At 39.5% G+C, this 16,832-nt stretch overlaps 3 protein-coding genes across 3 annotated transcripts in view; 1 reads left to right on the top strand and 2 right to left on the bottom strand.

The window, feature by feature from the left end:
• The window catches only part of fsip1 (fibrous sheath interacting protein 1), a 35,030-nt gene extending 34,848 nt beyond the window's left edge, over positions 1-182 (bottom strand). The window contains exon 1 of the mRNA XM_037694771.1: positions 18-182. Within this exon, the coding sequence (XP_037550699.1) occupies positions 18-182 (165 nt within the window). The remainder of the gene's footprint in view (positions 1-17) is intronic.
• Positions 183-840: 658 nt separating this feature from the next.
• On the top strand, positions 841-5,236 carry LOC119427581 (sushi domain-containing protein 4). Its single transcript, XM_037695216.1, has 11 exons — positions 841-974; positions 1,476-1,614; positions 1,718-1,909; positions 1,985-2,176; positions 2,376-2,567; positions 2,719-2,913; positions 3,007-3,198; positions 3,407-3,601; positions 3,685-3,817; positions 3,905-4,293; positions 4,369-5,236. The coding sequence occupies exons 2-11, from the start codon at positions 1,500-1,502 to the stop codon at positions 4,392-4,394; spliced, it is 1,821 nt and encodes a 606-aa protein (XP_037551144.1). The 5' UTR covers positions 841-974; positions 1,476-1,499; the 3' UTR covers positions 4,395-5,236.
• An 80-nt stretch (positions 5,237-5,316) lies between these two features.
• Positions 5,317-11,961, bottom strand: LOC119427580 (sodium/bile acid cotransporter-like). Its single transcript, XM_037695215.1, has 6 exons — positions 11,896-11,961; positions 8,455-8,889; positions 8,153-8,357; positions 7,745-7,923; positions 5,984-6,183; positions 5,317-5,849 (listed from the first exon to the last, which is right to left on the bottom strand). Exons 2-6 carry the CDS (start codon positions 8,841-8,843, stop codon positions 5,794-5,796), a joined length of 1,029 nt encoding a protein of 342 aa, XP_037551143.1. The 5' UTR covers positions 8,844-8,889; positions 11,896-11,961; the 3' UTR covers positions 5,317-5,793.
• Positions 11,962-16,832: the final 4,871 nt, after the last annotated feature.

The following is a 16,832-nucleotide window of genomic DNA, read 5'->3' as shown; positions in this document are numbered from 1 at the left end:
AAAAAGTATTTATTTACCTGAATATCAACAGGGTCGTTGGACAAAACAACAAGTTCAATGGGTGTAGGAGGACCAACTCTTTCTCTATGATGACGTAAGAAGCTGCTGGACGCACGGCTGCATGTCTGCTCGCTTGATGCAGGCCGCGATATGGCATCTAAACTTCCTCTGATAATTTCCATGACGTTAACTTAAAAACTGTTACGGAAGGTGAGGTAGTTGCAGCAAGTCTTTAGCGTCTGCTAACTGGTGTTGTGTCGAAAAAAACACCCCAGTTGGGGACGGCGCAGTAAACGGGAGTTTTTCAAAAAAAAAGTCACACATACACACTCAAAATGGACTTGAGGTCTTTTTTTTTTTGTGAATTATGTATGCATCCCTTGGAAAGTTATGACTTGATATTCAAGTGTAAAATAGTTTGTGCTACCAGATTGTGCAATGGTTTCTGACAGATTATTAAAAACGCGCCTAAATATCATAATACAACAATGTTAAGTAATTGCGTCCTTATAGGTACAGAAATCTCGGAATCAGTTTGTCGCTTTTGACTTTTATTAAATTCATGAGCACAAACAAAGTCCTGAAAAGCTCTTCGCGTAACGGAATTGCCTTTTACACTGGGGGTACTTTTTTCGACAAAACACCGCTAAATGTTTTGTATCTACGGACGCAAACGTTCCCGGATGTTGTAACTATGGACGTTTGTTACTATGGGTACGATGGGAAATGAGACAGCACAGCTGGTGCCTGAACCGATGCAGTCACTTAGCGTGTGGGGTTCAGCTGCTAGGGAGGTAGCCAGTGGTTAGCTTAGGGCTGCTGGTGGGCACATAGGGTTATTGCTATATTTATTTATTTATTTATCTGCTTAAAATTGTAACCCCCTCAGCGTCGCTGACTTATTTTAAAAATGTCGACATCGTGAGGTTGTGACGGTGGAGGTTCTGACTGAGGCCGTGGTTTTTTTTTTCGTGGTAGGTAACGATCCATTAACGTCCAGTTAGCAAGCTAAGGATGGTTATATTGATTGCCGGAGATACTTCGCTCCTCATAGCAATTACAGTCACGTACAGTGTATTTTTTAAGATGACACATTTATATCGGTGAGAGCCCAGATGCTAGCCACTTAGCATTGACGTTTTGTACAAGATGTAGCCCATCTTTTGTTTGAGGTGGGCCATTTCCCCTCCTGTAACGAAACGGATCAGCTGAATAATTGGCGTTCAGTGCACTGACACAGTTACATTTTATATGATAAACATTAAATATTCAGAGCCGCTTTGTTCAGAAACCTTAACGAGCTAAACGCCACCAGTTACATGTTTATCACCAATGTTTATGCGCACAGTTCTGTCTCGGAGTCGTTGTGATCACACCCACCGGCCCAAGCTCTGCAATGTACCTGCGACGTGCAGGTGTCACCATAAAGAAGGGGATTTACTATTTACCATTGCGTTTGTATCATTTTTCTATAGGTTGGGCTGAATCTGAAGGGGAAGATGTGCAATGGAATGATAGAGTCCATTTCAAATGCCTTTTGGGCCCACACTAACACTAAACAGTCCTTTTTGTTGCTGCTGGTACTGACTCTAGTCTCTACCGGGCTGGGTTCAGGTAACACACATTAGTACAATATGTGACTTATATGTGGCTCATATTTTTATTAAAACATTATAGTTTTATTGATTTTTACCCCTCTCTGGGCCTCGTTTCCCAGGATGTGTGAGGCCATACATGGTCCAGAACAGCTGGGTAAACCTCACAGACACGAACAGGGGCTTGTTCCCTGTGGGCACGGTTCTGCAGTACAGCTGTGACCCCGGTTACTTGCCAAACGGACCCAGCATTCTCACTTGCACTACAATAGGGCGGTGGTCCTCTGAACCGCCTCAGTGTATACGCAGTGGTGGTAAGACACTTGTTCCACCGTTTTTTGTAATTATTTTTTAATCGTGTAGAAGCTAACATACTTTTTCTTCACCAGCATGTTTACCCCTCTCCAAACCTGAGAATGGGGGCTACACCTGCCATCCGTCCCCATGTCGATTGTTTTCCCACGGCACTATAATTGAATTTATCTGTAATGAAGGTTTTGCTCTCAGTGGAGACTATCCATACTTGACCTGCCAGGATGGACAATGGGACGGCCCCATGCAGATCAGTTGTGTAAGCAAAGGTTGGTTTGTATGATATACTGTCTTATATCTTTAGCATGCCATGGTCTCCAGACTTGTATTCTGAGAATAAATTGGTTTAAGAGGATGTTAGCTGTGAAAATGAGTCAACTTTCTTCAAGATCTTTTGTTCAACAAAACATTTAAATTGTATTCACAGCAAACAACCTGTTCATTATAAATTATTCTCTAATGTTAAAGGTTGTATAAGGCCTTCTGTGGTGCAGTATGGTTCAACTAATCTGACCGACACCAACACCAGCTTGTTCCCAGTCGGCACGGTACTACAGTACAGCTGTGACCCTGGTTACATGCTGGTTGGACGCAGCATCCTTACCTGCACAACAATCGGAGACTGGTCCTCCAATCTTCCTCGCTGCATACGTAGTGATGGTAAAACAAGAGATCAACATACTGAACTGTGTCATGGACTCACATTAAATACATTACTCGCATATGTACGGTTTGAGACTTGAAACCCTTGAAGTGAATTACATATCGTGCTAATGATTTGTACATTTATTCTGTTTATTTCCCCGGATAGTTTGTCAGCCTCCATATCAACCAGAAAACGGAGGTTACTCGTGCCACCCCTCCCCATGCAGACGATTTTCTCACGGCACTGTCGTCCAGTATTTCTGTGATGAAGGTTATGTTCTGAAAGGAGACTACAAGTTTCGGACCTGTCATTATGGGAAATGGGACAACCTGATGTCAATCAGCTGTGTTATCAAACAAGGTAGATTATTTCAAAGAAATGCCACAGAAATGAAGCCTGTGTTTGTCAGCTGTAGTTATTAACAGCACTATTCACTCTGGTCTCACTTCTAAGGTTGTGTCAGACCTTCAATGGTGCAGCACGGCTCTAGTAACCTGACAGACATGAACAGTAGCTTATTCTCCATCGGCTCAATACTTCAGTACAGCTGTGATCCTGGTTACATGTTGGAGGGGCCCAGCATCCTCACCTGCACCACACTGGGTCACTGGTCCTCTGAACCTCCACGCTGCATACGCAGTGACGGTAAAGACTCATCATTGTCCCTCTTTAACTTGTTATGCATTCGGTATATATTTTGATCTGCCTTTCTGAGTTGTGTGGTTTTGAATATTCTGAAATTGATAAAGAAAACGTAACTTATCTGCTCTTTTGTCTGCAAGAGCAACAGTTCAGTTTTATCTTTGTTTTACTGCTGATGCAACATTCTGTTTGTTTCTCGTTTCCTGGACAGAATGTCAGCTTCCGTATCAGCCGGAGAACGGAGGCTTCACATGCCACCCCTCCCCATGCCGAAGACTTTCTCACGGCACCGTTATTGAGTATTTCTGCGACGAAGGTTATATTCTGAAGGGAGACTATAAATATCTTACCTGTCAGTATGGGGAGTGGGACAGCCAAGTGAAGCTGAGCTGCGTCATGGAGCAAGGTAGATCAGATGCTATTTTTGACATATTCAAGTAACCTTTTTAACATTGTGTGTAGATAATTTATTGTTTATCTATCTCAAAGACCACAGTCTAGCTTTGCCTCTAGGGATGCCAGCTTTGTCCATAGTTGCTTCCACAGCTTCCTCAGTGGCTCTCATCCTGCTCCTGGTGGTGCTGTTTGTGCTTTTGCAGCCTAAACTCAAGTCGTTCCATCGGTGAGTCTTAAATTTGAAGCCATATTTAAGGAGACTAATCAGAAAAAAAAACAAGACTCTAAATCCACTCTTGTCCTCCACACTTAGACGTGATCCCGGTGTGTCGGGGCAGGCGGTGACCATCATGGTGGAAGGAGTCCAGGTGACTCTGCCTTCCTATGAGGAAGCGGTGAACAGCAGCGGAGCGTCAACACTCAGCTCTGAGTCTCGAGTCCAGATAGTGTTGTCTGAGGGTCAGCATGCCTCAACACCAGAGGCTGGGCCCACCAGACCATCTTCCCTCAAACAGCAGCAGTCAGAGATGGCGGTGGTCCACCCCGTGCTCCCATCCTCCTCTTCCCCTTCACCTTTGTCTTCTGTTTGGGGTCTGGAACATGGAGGCGCCATTGGAGGCTCCTCATCCTCACACAGAAGGCCGTCTGCAGCCAGTGACCAACAAAGCCTGTCACTAGACTCTGAGATGGACTACTCAGATGGTAAAATTTATTTTAATCCCACACCCATCATATTTAAAAGCATGACTTAGTTATAACGCACTCTGTTGCTCACAGATATGCCATTACTGAAGGAAGCCTGAATCATGCCACGACCTTTGGACTCACCGGAGACGACGTCTTTCCTAATGACCTGTGCTGGATAGCAGGAGTTTGTCAACAACAGTCGCTCAGAGGGAAGCTGTGTTTCACTCTGAATAGTTCATCTGACCATCCCAAAGGAATGCAGAGAAGAGACTTTCATGTGTATACACGCTTACATTTGTATGGGCACTCCCACGGTGTGTATGTTTGTCTGACATCTGAAACTGGATTTGTAATGTGGAGTGCATAAGAACAAAAAAGATGTATTAAAAAAAGAGACTCATGCATTTCACGTATATGAGCAAAGCTGCAAACTCGTTCTGAAAACTGAAAATGTAATATGTGTCTTGTTTACTGTTACTTTTCACATTTTATCACTTAAACACAAAGATGCATGATGGCAAGGAATGAAAGTTCACTATTTTGTCTTTTAAATATTTAAATTTCAAACGAATAATCATGACTCATATCACTCATCGCTGTAGAATAAGACGTTGTGTCCAACTATGAGCGCCTGCACTTAACTTATTGTTTCTAAATGTTTTTCTCTTTATGCTAATCCCCACCCCTGCAAAGCCTTAGCTTCCCACTTCTATGCACACATATCTATAATATGTGTAATAAGGAGTTTGAATAATGAATGTGAGTTAAATGCCTCCACTGCTTAATGATATTATGTGTGGCGTTGTCAAACATATCACCTGTGCACCTGAAGATATTGTCATGTTAATTTATTGAGGCTGCTGAGGAATTCTTGCTTTAAACCTAAGCGTGTACGTAATTTATTTGTGCAGATAAAGCTGTTGATCAGCCATGGCTTGTGACGCCTCTGCAGCTCATGGAAACCATTAACAGTAGGTTTTTTTAGCTTTTTTTTTTTTTCATTTTTAACTTCCGCTGCAGGCATGTTATATGTGACACTGTAAAATTGATCGGGAAGAACTATACGTCACACAAAAAAAGAGAAGTGTACAGATTAATGTGATCTTAGTGTTGACTGGGTTGATTTGTTTTTAGTTAAGGTGGTATTTTAATATATGTAAAAAGTTTTAAGTTATGTTTATCCTGTATATATGTCAGTTTGATTAAATATTATTTGATGTGTTGAAACTGATGGTATCCTGCTTTTTTGTTTCTTTTTTTTTTTATATAGTTTTATCTGAGTATGCGATTCTTGAGTCTTGGAAAAAAGCCAGTGAAAATTTGACAACTTGATAATAATTTTATGCATAAATGATCAAATCAGAATTTTACACAAGATATTTTGCATGTAAAACATAAATACACGATTTGAGCAGTTCAACTTCTTATTTGAACGTAAAAGTAGTTCTTTGTAAGTCTTCCAGTCTGCGTCACGGCCCTGAATGAGTTCATCCAGGAATCCTCTCTTTAACGCTGTCATGGCTGTTTCACCTCGTCTTGATTAACACCAACATGTTTCTGTGTTCCAGTATCTGCAATGAAAATATTGAAAGGTCTTAATTTGGATTTAAAACGCCAAAATGCTCCAAAAACCTTTGCACTTGCTCATTTGATCCTTTCTTCTTTATCCTCTCAGCACAAACAGGCGAGCAGCTTTTGTACTTACCCCCAGCAGGTGGCTTGACTGTTTGGTAATATCTGAAGCACAAGGCCAGGAGGAGGGCCTCAGCGCACTGGAACATGATGTATAACAGAGGGAAGAGAAACATGGGTCCAATGACCTGCGGGGGAAAGGCCACCTTTAGAATGGTGGTGCACAGCTGGATGTTTTGACATCCTGTCTCCATGGAGATGGTTCTGCTGCACCTGAGAAAGACATTGTGAGGCTATTACATTATATTACTCCAATTAAAATAAAACATAATTTAAATTCAGTTTATGTATATAGCACCAAGTCACAACAGAAGTCATTTCAGGGCACTGAACAGAAACCTTAAAATACAAAATAATAAGTTAACACTATCTGAGGAGCAGACTGTTTTGAGCCTAACTTCATCGCAGAAATCTCATGAGCAAACATGAAGGCAACAATGGAAAGGAAAAACTCCCTCATGAGGATGAAACCTTTAGCAGAACTCAGGACAAGTGGCCATCTACTTGAACCGGCTGGGTTTGAGAGGAACAGGAAGGAGGAACAGATACACAATGGCAGGTTGAGAATCACATGTTAATATAGAAATAGTATTAAATGAAAACTATTCAATTGCAAAGGAATGAGATCAGTTTGTCCTCTAAGCCTATAGTGGCATAACAAGCCAACCCTAACTATAAGATTTGTCAAAAAGGAAAATCTTAATCCCAGTCTTAAAACTGGACAATGTGTCTGGCTCACGGACAGAAACCGTAAGTTGGTTCCACAAGAGAGGAGCCTGATAACTGGAAGATCTTCCTCCCATTCTGCTCTTGAAAACTCTAGGGACCACAAGTAAGCCTGCAGTCTGAAAGCGAAGCGTTCTGTTAGGAAAATATGGAACAATAAGATCTGTAATATAAGATGGAGCTAGGTTGTTGAGGGCTTTGTAGGTTAGAAGTAAGATTTTGATTTCTATAAAATAACATTTCAGACATACTTTAAAATGACAGAAATATTTCTGTCTAACCTGAAAGGATTTATCAAGGTGCCTCTCAGTTCCTGTAATGTGTGAACGTAGTCACATTTTGTTGCTTTATTGTTGTTTGACAACATTTCTAAAGACTAATTCTAATGATAATTAGTAAGATTGATACACATCCACTGCTTAGTGACAGATGTTTGCTTTGCTGCAATTAGCAGTTCATCTAAAGTCCATCTTTTATGTTAAAAGTTCATATCCAAAATTTCTTCAAACATGAAAATAAAACTAGATTAGTCATGATTTGAGTACAGTGGTATAACTAGCTTAACTCTGTTTGTACATAATGGCACCAAATATTTGATAGTGGAATGCAGATTAATAAGTTTCATCTTTTTTAGAATGTTATCACCAGTGTTTTTGAATGTGTAAAGATGTTAAAAACATAAATATTAAAGTTTTAGATTAAAAAAAATCAGGGTAAATTGTTGGGTTGACTTACCCTTCTGGCCAATGGTCTTACAAATTTCTGCTTTTGGTGGGAGTTTAATTCCTCATTAAAGTAAAAAGCTCCAAATCATTGAAGACCTGGTAATCATTTCAAAGTAGAACGTAGTGTTTTTATCAGCTGTAGTTTGAGGTCAGTTTATTTTTAAATGTGCATTGCATCATTTCATTTTACTCTGTAAATACAAATGGTCTTTCATAGCAGGCGGTGATAAACAGATTGTAGCAGCGCTGCCCTTGAGGCACAGTTATAATTCTGCTTACACGGCGTGAACAAATAAATAATGCACAGTGTGTTTTTCACCTACTTTGGACTGAGTTTGCAAATGACTGACATGACATATCCCAGCGTAAAACCGATCAAAGGCATCAGCACAGCCACAGAGACGACGTCGGGCATGAAGATCATCCATATCACGTCCTTCACAACAAAACCCGACAGGACCGAAACTACGATGGTGGAAAACGTCAGGATGATGAGACCAGCCTGTCAAAATCAAAACGAGCATATTACAAGGAATCCTCCAAGATGATGGCGGATTTCAACATTTTCTTTTTCTATTTCTTTTTGCAGCAACAACAAAAAAACGTCAAGTTCTGGGTTTAGTCACTAAATGGCGTCCTGTCGTACGAACCTTTATAGTCACAAAAACTACCATTCAAAGGGTCTTTTCCATAAATGCTCTTTTGATGCATGACAGTTCTTTGTCTCTTACTTTTGTGACAGCTGCTGAGTAGTTTGGTTTGTAGTGATTGATGAGAATGCCAACGGCACAAGGCACCAGTGTGGATACGAGGGCGGTGATGATGCCAACATATGGCACAGCATTTTCCAGACCAGTGAAGCCTTGGCTGAAGACGTACAGCAGCAGAGGCATGAGACCCAGGGCTGCGATGCTGGAGCAAGTTGTCATGACGATGCTGGCAGGATGTCAATTTAAAGGAACAAACGTTAGGAACACAGGTGTCAAATCAAGGCCTTGGATTATCAGAATTGATGCAACTATGAGAGGTTTACCTGAGATTCATATCACCTTTCACTATTAGTGAAAAAATATTTGACAAACTTCCACCTGGACAGCAGCCACAGATGAGCACGGTTATGGCCTTAATGGGATGCAGCTGCAGGATTTTGGCCAAGGAGAAAGCAGTGAGGGGCATAATGCAGAACTGGGCCAGCAGTGCAATGGCCACTCCTTTTGGCTTGACAAGATGGGCTTTAATTTTGGAGATCTCCATTGTGCAGCCAAGGGAAATCATAGTGATGAAGAGGATGGTGATGGTCAAAACATTGATGGCTGTGTTTATGTATTTAGGGATGTCCAGGATGCCCGTGCTGCCATTAGCAGAGATGCCACTGATATTAAAGGTGTTGATTATTCCCACATGGCCTGTTGTCACATTCATTGTGGCAGTTCTTCCAACACTTACTTCACTGTGCTGTTGTCTTCATCTGTCACAGGAACAAAAAGGAAACAGAGGTTAAAAAGTTTGCAAGCTGTAAATTAGTCATTAACAAGGCAGATGATGCCACCCGAGGCAATAGAAAGGTCACTTGCAAAGAGAAATATCTCCACTTGCAGGCAGTAACTGTCACAGTGAATGCATTTGTTTGTGTACTTTTACAAATAAAAAACTAAGACAAAGTATGGCATTTCTGTTTCTGTAGTAGAGAATGCAAAGAAGGAGGAAAGAGAATGACCTCAGAAAGAATTCTGGGTAAAAGTCTGTTAAAACCCAAATGCCAAAACTTGCAGCTTTATGTGTTTCTTCTTATTTCAGGCTAAAGCCATGGGAATATGGGAGTAGTTTTCAAGATTTCCGTTTTAAAGTTAAGGCAACCATTTAAAATGTGCTCTGTTTTTTAGACACGTACAGTAGACTGATGTGTTTCTAAGATGAAAGCTGAACGTTGCCTCTTTTAAAAGTTCAGATCCACTCTCTAAGAGCTTATCTCCACACACGGGGAAGATAAGCGGCTTCTTTTTTTATTTTTAATGTGCATGTAAAATATGGCTCATCATGCCAACGATCTGCTTTTTCTGAAAACATGCTTGAGTTTTAAGAACAGAGTTCAGACGTAAAAGAGACTCAGCGAAACGGTGGCTCTTAATATTCATGACACGGTTTTCCACTGGAACAAAAACAAGCCATAGCTTTGGACACTGTGTACAAGTCTGACACATGAGTCAATCCTCAAGTAATTTAAACCTCCCTGATGTACTCCTCGGGGAAGGAATAGTGAAACTAATGTTAGTGGCATGTAGGTTTTCAACTACATGATACTAATTACTTTTCTTTAGTCATTTACATAATTAAAAAAATAGAGAGATAATGCTGTATCGATCACTATCTTTCACAAAACCAAACTTTTTAAAAATAACATGCAATGAAATAAAATAAGCATTGGCATCTAGACATGGTACACAAGGGTTTTGTTATGTCCCATTATTGTGTGAATATTTATGATGCATTCACACTTGTGATCCATTTTTCATCCGTACGTTTTTCGCCATGATTCTAGTCCTGCAGTTTTCAAGCTATTTCAACAAATCAGAAATCAAAACGTTCAGCTCTTTCAGGACAATCCTGCAATGACTTTTGGTATTAATGCAACTTTAGCTTTTTGAAATATTTAGCCTTTACTGCCATTTTTTTTCTCATAGGAAATGAATGGAGCTCATTTTACCTCCTTCAAATCTTCAGATGTGTTTACAACCTTGTATTGCTCCTTTCACATTTTGTTTTGGTTCAGCTTCTTTTAGCTTGCTTGTGCAAATTTAAACTTTTTTCAGCTACTTTCAGCTATTGTTTTCCACAGCTGTTTTGTGCTTCTTTTAGATTAGTTCTGCTAACTACAACATTTTTGTGCCTCTTCTAACTTCTTTCTGCTAATTCCAGCTTGTTATGCTCCTTTTAGCTTATTGCTGCAAGTTTCAGCTTTTTCTACTATTTCAGCTACTATATAGCTGTTTTATGCTAAATTTAAAATTTTCGGTTAATTCCACCTTTGTTACACCCATTTTAACTTTTTTCAGCCTCTCCACTTCCTTCTGGTATTTTAAGCATTGTTCTGCTTTTTAGCTACTTTTCAGGTGTTCTTTGCTAATTTCAGCTTTTTTCAAATAATTTCTATTTTTTGTGTTCATTTCTGCTTCTTTCAGCCTAGTTGGGCAAACATGTTCTTTCTACTTTCTTATGCTAATTAAGCTTGTTCTAACTTTTCAGCTACCTTTTTGGAAATTTTTAGAAAATTTTAGCTGTTTTCAGATTAATTCAAGTTTGACTTGGTAATTTTTGATACTTTCAACCTAATTAACTTTGCTTTCAGTTTGTTATACTCCTTTCACCTATTCTGAGCTAGTTTCAGCTATTTCTGCTATTTCAGATATTTAGCTGTTTTATGACATTTTAACTTTTTCAACTAATTTCACATTTTTAGCTAATTTCAGCTGTTTCCACTTCCTTCTGATAGGTTAAGCTTCTTTCTGCCTTTTTGGCCACGTTTTAGATTTTTTGTTGTTGCTATTTTTAGCATTTTTTAGCTCATTTCCTAATTGTTGTGTTTTACTGTATTGCAGTCCAGTTTGTGCTTTTGTGTTTGCAGGGCCTCCCTCTTTGAGTCAACTCCTTCTGCAGCTCTGGTTTTGTCACATGGATTATTTTTTCGTGAAAGGATTAAGAGAACAGAACTGAGGTATAAAAATAAAAAAATCTGAGCTAATAGATTGTTTTTCTTTGCAAGACAAATTTTAGTAAAGTGGCACTTTAGACGGCCTGTTAACTAAATGTTACTGTTTGAAACCAAATCAAATGGAAATGCAATTAGATTTCAATGAACAGGTTTCATGTGGATTTTTATTTATTTAGACTTGAATGAACTTTCTAATACTTAGCCAGTACTTTCATGTTAACTCTTTACTGCACAAAGAACAGAACCCATTGTAACTAATTTGAAGAAAAGTTGGGTCCTTCTTTTTCATCACACACAAACAAGCGTGAGGTGAATATTTTTTGCCTTTTTTTTAGTCCACATCCCTGCGTCCATTTTTTTGTTTTGTTTTGGTTTTGTTTTGTTTTCTAGTCTAACAGGGTAGCTTTTGGTTCCTCGGCCCAAACATAATTTAGACTGTGGCTGAAACTGAGAAGCAAATGAGGCCAAAACTATAAAATAATAAAAAGTCATTTAAAGAAAAAGTCAAACCTAAATCAAAACTATTTATTTACCCTCATCAATCATCCACCAAAACTTTACCACATTCTGTATCAAATATTGGAAGTGTTTTCTACATTAAAAAACTAATCGTATCAATTTAGCATAAATGTATAACAGAAAATGCCTTTAAAGCTAAACGAACAGTTAAACGCACATCTTATGTAAAATAGTCGATCCAGCAGGTTTATGGTGCGTATTAAAATAAAATCTAATGGCATATGTTAGAAAAAGACACTTTCTTACCTCCATTTCAAGCCACTAGTTGCAGCTTCAAACAGTGCTCGCCCACACATTCTTGAGTCTGACCCCTCTTCTCTGTATTTGAGCCCCTTTATCACATGGTCTCGTGACAACATGGTTGGTTAACCCTGCAGGCTGATTAACAAGGAAACAGCACCAAACACAACTGAGGAATTCTTGTTTAATATCGCAATACTGAAAGTCTTCTATGGTCAGCAGCCCTCCCTCGTGAGTACAGGGAACTGGTGGACCACTTTGTGGCATGGTGTGGAAACAATCATCTCATCTTGAATGTGAACAAAACAAAGGAGATGATTGTAGATTTCAGGAGAAACAGGAACAGATCCAACACTATTTCCATCATGGGAGAAGACGTGGAGGTGGTGGAGAAGTATAAATACCTTGAGGTTCACCTGGACAACAGACTGGACTGGAAATGCAACAGTGAAGCGTCTACAAGAAGGGACAGAGCAGACTGTACTTCTTGAGGAAGCTGAAGTCCTTCAATGTTTGCAGCAAGATGCTGCATGTCTTCTATAAGTCTGTTGTAGAGAGCGCTATCTTTTCTGCCATCATCTGCTGGGGTAGCAGCACCAGAGCAAGTGACTTAAAAAAGCTCAACAAGCTCATAAAGAAGGCTGGTTCAGTTCTGGGGACTCCTCTAGAACCTTTGGAGATGATTGTACAAAGAAGGATTCTTCATGAAATGAAGAACATTATAGACAACCTTCAGCATCCTCTTCATCAGACTGTCATACAACAACAGAGTGTCTTCAGTCAGAGGCTTCTTCAGATCCACTGTAAGACAGACAAGAGATCCTTCCTGCCCACAGCCATCAGCATCTAGAACAACTCTTTAATGAATCCAGGATGATGAGTTTCAACAACATTTAATTTCCCTCTGGGATTAATAAAGTACTTTGGAATTGAATTGAATATGGTGTTCAAAAGTGCACTTAAATTAACTCTGTCTTTGTGGTTTGCGTTAATCGGGTGGTGGTGACCTGGGATGGTATCAAATTCCCAACCTGGATTATTGTGCTAGCCCGCCCCTGCCCAGCACACACACTTTTTGCCTTGCTCCCCTCAGGCAGGAGGTTGAGGAGCATTAAGTGTAGAACCACTAGACTGAGGAACAGCTTCTACCTTGAGGCTGAAACTGAAACTCTAACCAGGATAATCAATGTGAAAAAAATCACATCATGCTACTGATTTGTGTTATGTTGCTGTGTTCATTCATACTCGTCTGCTCACACAGACTCATGTTCGTGCTGCTGTTCGTCGTATTGTTTTTGTACTACCGTACTAGTGCTTAGCGTATTTTTTGTTAAAGTTTTTCTTAGTTCATATATTAGATCTTATTACTGCTTTTCTTTTGCATTTTATACTTTTGTTGGATATAACTGGGACCTTGTGTAAACAATTTTGTTCCACTGTGTCGCATGTGGTGGTTATGACAAATAAAGAAACTCTGACTCTGATTTGCACATTATGGGAAGGACTATCTCACTGGAGTTTATAACATCAGTGAGAACAAGGAAGCTTCTCAATGTTTCCATTTTAGGGATCTTTTTTTCAGGAACAAGGATAGATATATTTCTGAGACCATTTTGTAACTAAAAACCTCAAATGCTAGGTTTTAGCTTGTGTTGATACATAACAGTTTTCTTAGACATAAAGAGTGAATTTATACTCAGTTGTGAATCCATTTAACTTTTATTGAACATAATCATTCCTTCATTTGTTGATCTGTTCTTTCATCCATTCATTATTGCCCTCATGGACACTGAAGTCCCCCAGATGGCCCCCATCTAGGACACCATCCAAAAACTTGCTGTGAGGCAACAATGCTCAGCAGAGTTAGATATGATTTATGGTTACATGATTATTACATTTAAACTTATGAAGACCCAAATGAAATGTACAAAAACAGTAAAAAAATAAATAAATAAAAATACAGACTTGTTTTTTTTAAATACTGTATTAAAATATTTGACTGAAAGTGTGTGTTCACCTCTGTGTGTGTGTGTGTGGGGGGGGGGTATTTTGGGGAAAAAAATCATATAAAATATAAATAAATGAGAAAATAAATGGAAAAACACTTGTAATTTTTTGTAAAAAAAAAAAAAAAAAAAAGTAAAAGTAAAAATATGTATAGTCATTAAAAAAATTTATCAAATCCAAGAAAATTCCAGAATGTCCATTTGTCTGCACCCCTTTGGACTGTATGTTTGTTGTGCGACACTGAATGTCCCAGAAAGTCCATTTGGACACTATTTGAACAGTTGTTGCTTCTGGGACAAGTGTAACCTCCAGATTGTCTGTTTGCATTGACAATGCTATGCTGGATGTTAGTTTTAGAAATGATGTGTCCAAAACATCTGTCTGAGTAGACAAGTTTACACTGTAAGAGTTTTCTTAAAAAGATTAAAGTTCATGCTCAATAATCCAGGTTAAAAAAAATCCAACAGTTAAGTCAGATCCTCTGGACATTTTTTTTTTTGTGTGTGTTGTTGACACGTTTCATCTTTCATCCAAAAGATTCATCAGTCCAAGGAGCCACAACAAACACTCGTTCTCTCAGCTACCTCGCTAAAGTGGAGCTGCTTTGGTGTCTGGTCATCATCCATTTAGCATACATGACAGGGCCATGGAGACGACTAACCATGGTTTTAGTGTTTGTGTGATTTCCTCTATTGGTTCTGTGCTGCCACCTCTTGATATTTGGAATGAGAAGCAGAGAATGTTGGTGGAATATTTCTATGTGAAGATGTTTGATTAGGGTTGAATCTGGGCAATTGATGTGCATGACTTCAGTTTTGGGCTTGTTTATCGTCAGGCCCCAAATCTTTGCAGAAGTTGTAAAGAGGTGCTGTCATCTCTGAACTTCAACCTAGTTTTAGGGACTGTCAGCAACAACCGATCAGCCGATCTTAGGGATTGGGGTGGGCAGTAAGGCTGAAGCTCAGACAGATATGGTGGGGCAAGGTTGTTCAGGCATTTAAAAACAAATAGCAAGAGCTTAAAATGAATTATGTAGTGCACAGGGAGCCAATGAAGGGACGCTATGGGAGAAATATACTTGCGCCTACAGGCCTGAGTTAACAGGCGAGCAGCAGAGTTCTGCACAAGCTGCAGACAGGCAAGAGAGGTTTGGCTAATGCCTACATATAGTGCATTACAGTAGTCAAGATGAACTGTGATAAAAGAGTGGGTTCATTTCTCCAAGTCAGGTCTTGCTAAGATTGGTTTAACTTTTGCTATTTGGCCAAGTTAATAAAAACTTTTCTGAACAACACTGCTGAGCTGTTTTTCAAACTTAAAATCAGACTCAAACTTCACCCCCAGATTGGTGACACAGTCCCTGAGATAAACATGACAGTGCGCCAAGATCTACACTGGGAAAGGGACAGCAACTTGGTCCAAACATCATAATTTCAGTCTTGTTTTCATTTAGACTGATAAAGTTAATAGAAAACCATGCCTTAATATCATTAAGGCAGTGTGCAAGTTGCTGGAATGTGTTGTTTTGTGCCAAGGGAAATAGATCTGGCAGTCATCAGCATAGAAGTGAAATGAAATGCCACGTTTCCTAAAAACAGAGCCGAGGGGGAGTAGGTAAAGCGCAAATAAAAGAGGGCCAAGGATTGAGTCCTGGGGGACCCCATGTGGAAGAGGAGCTGTGGAAAACATAAAATTGTCCATTTTTACACAGAAACTCCTATTAGTTAGGTAGGACCGAAACCAGCTGAGGGCGACACCCCTAATACCCACACAGTGCTCAAGACGAGAGATTAAAATGCTGTGATCAACGGTGTCGAATGCAGTAGACAAATCTAAGAGCACTAAAACAACAAACAAACAAACTTTCCAGAGTTAACTGACAAGAATATATAATTTGATACCCTCAAAAATGTATTCTCTGTACTGTGGCAGGCTTTGAACCCTGACAGCTCAGTGATAGCATTGTCCTCTAAAAATGGTAACAACTGGTTGTAGACAACCTTCTCTAACATTTTAGAAATAAATGGAAGATTAGAGATAAGCCTGAAATTGGAGCAGAGAGAGGGGTCAAGACCTGTTTAGTCCTCCAGGCTCAATAGGATTTACCTGTCCAAATAAAGGTTGATTGATTTTTTAAGTAAAGGACGCACACACTCGCTTAATCTGCTCTTCTCCTTCTTTCAGCTTTTCCCTCTTCAGGGGTCGCCGGTGTCCATGTCCAGCTATCACTGTGAGAGGCGGAGTACACCCTGGATAGGTCGCAAGTCCATCACAGGGCCACATAGAGACAAACGAGACAAACAACCATTCACTCTCTCACTCACACCTGGACAATTTAGAGTTACCAGCCTAACATGCATGTTTTTGGTCTGTGGGAGGAAACCAGAGTACTGGAGAAAACCCATGCATGCATGGCGAGAACATGCAAACTCCACCCAGAAAGGCCCCTGGACCGGGATTTGAATCAGAATAACCTGCTGAGGGGCAGCAGCTCTACCAACTGAGCCACAGTACTGCCTGAAAATACTGATTGTGCAAAATGAATGCAAATATAACTGCATTTATTTTTTAATATATCAAATTTACCTTGATTTAAATCGATATATCAATTTATATTAGCATTAATAAAATGAAATATAATGAAAAAATAGTTTAAATAAAAACATAATTTGCTTAATTAATCTTTTAATGAGTTAAAGTTAAAGTAAGAGGAGAAAAATGCTTCCTGTTTAAAAACAGTTGGTCTTTCATTATTTTTCCCAGTCCCACAGTAAAATGGATCATTTTCGTGTCAAGTCAGTGGTTTTATGAATCAGTGGCAGTGAGTAGAGCCAGTTTCTGCGCGTCACAATGCGATACAAAAAACTTCATTTCCCACAAGGCCTGGTTTCAATGCGCATGCGCTTGGCGTGTTTTTCCGTTCCATGTGTAGGCAA

This window comes from Nematolebias whitei, chromosome 21 (genome assembly GCF_014905685.2).
Source record: "Nematolebias whitei isolate Nwh7 chromosome 21, NemWhi1, whole genome shotgun sequence".
Classification (NCBI taxonomy): domain Eukaryota; kingdom Metazoa; phylum Chordata; class Actinopteri; order Cyprinodontiformes; family Rivulidae; genus Nematolebias; species Nematolebias whitei.
This window is presented reverse-complemented; position numbering and strand designations above follow the sequence as displayed.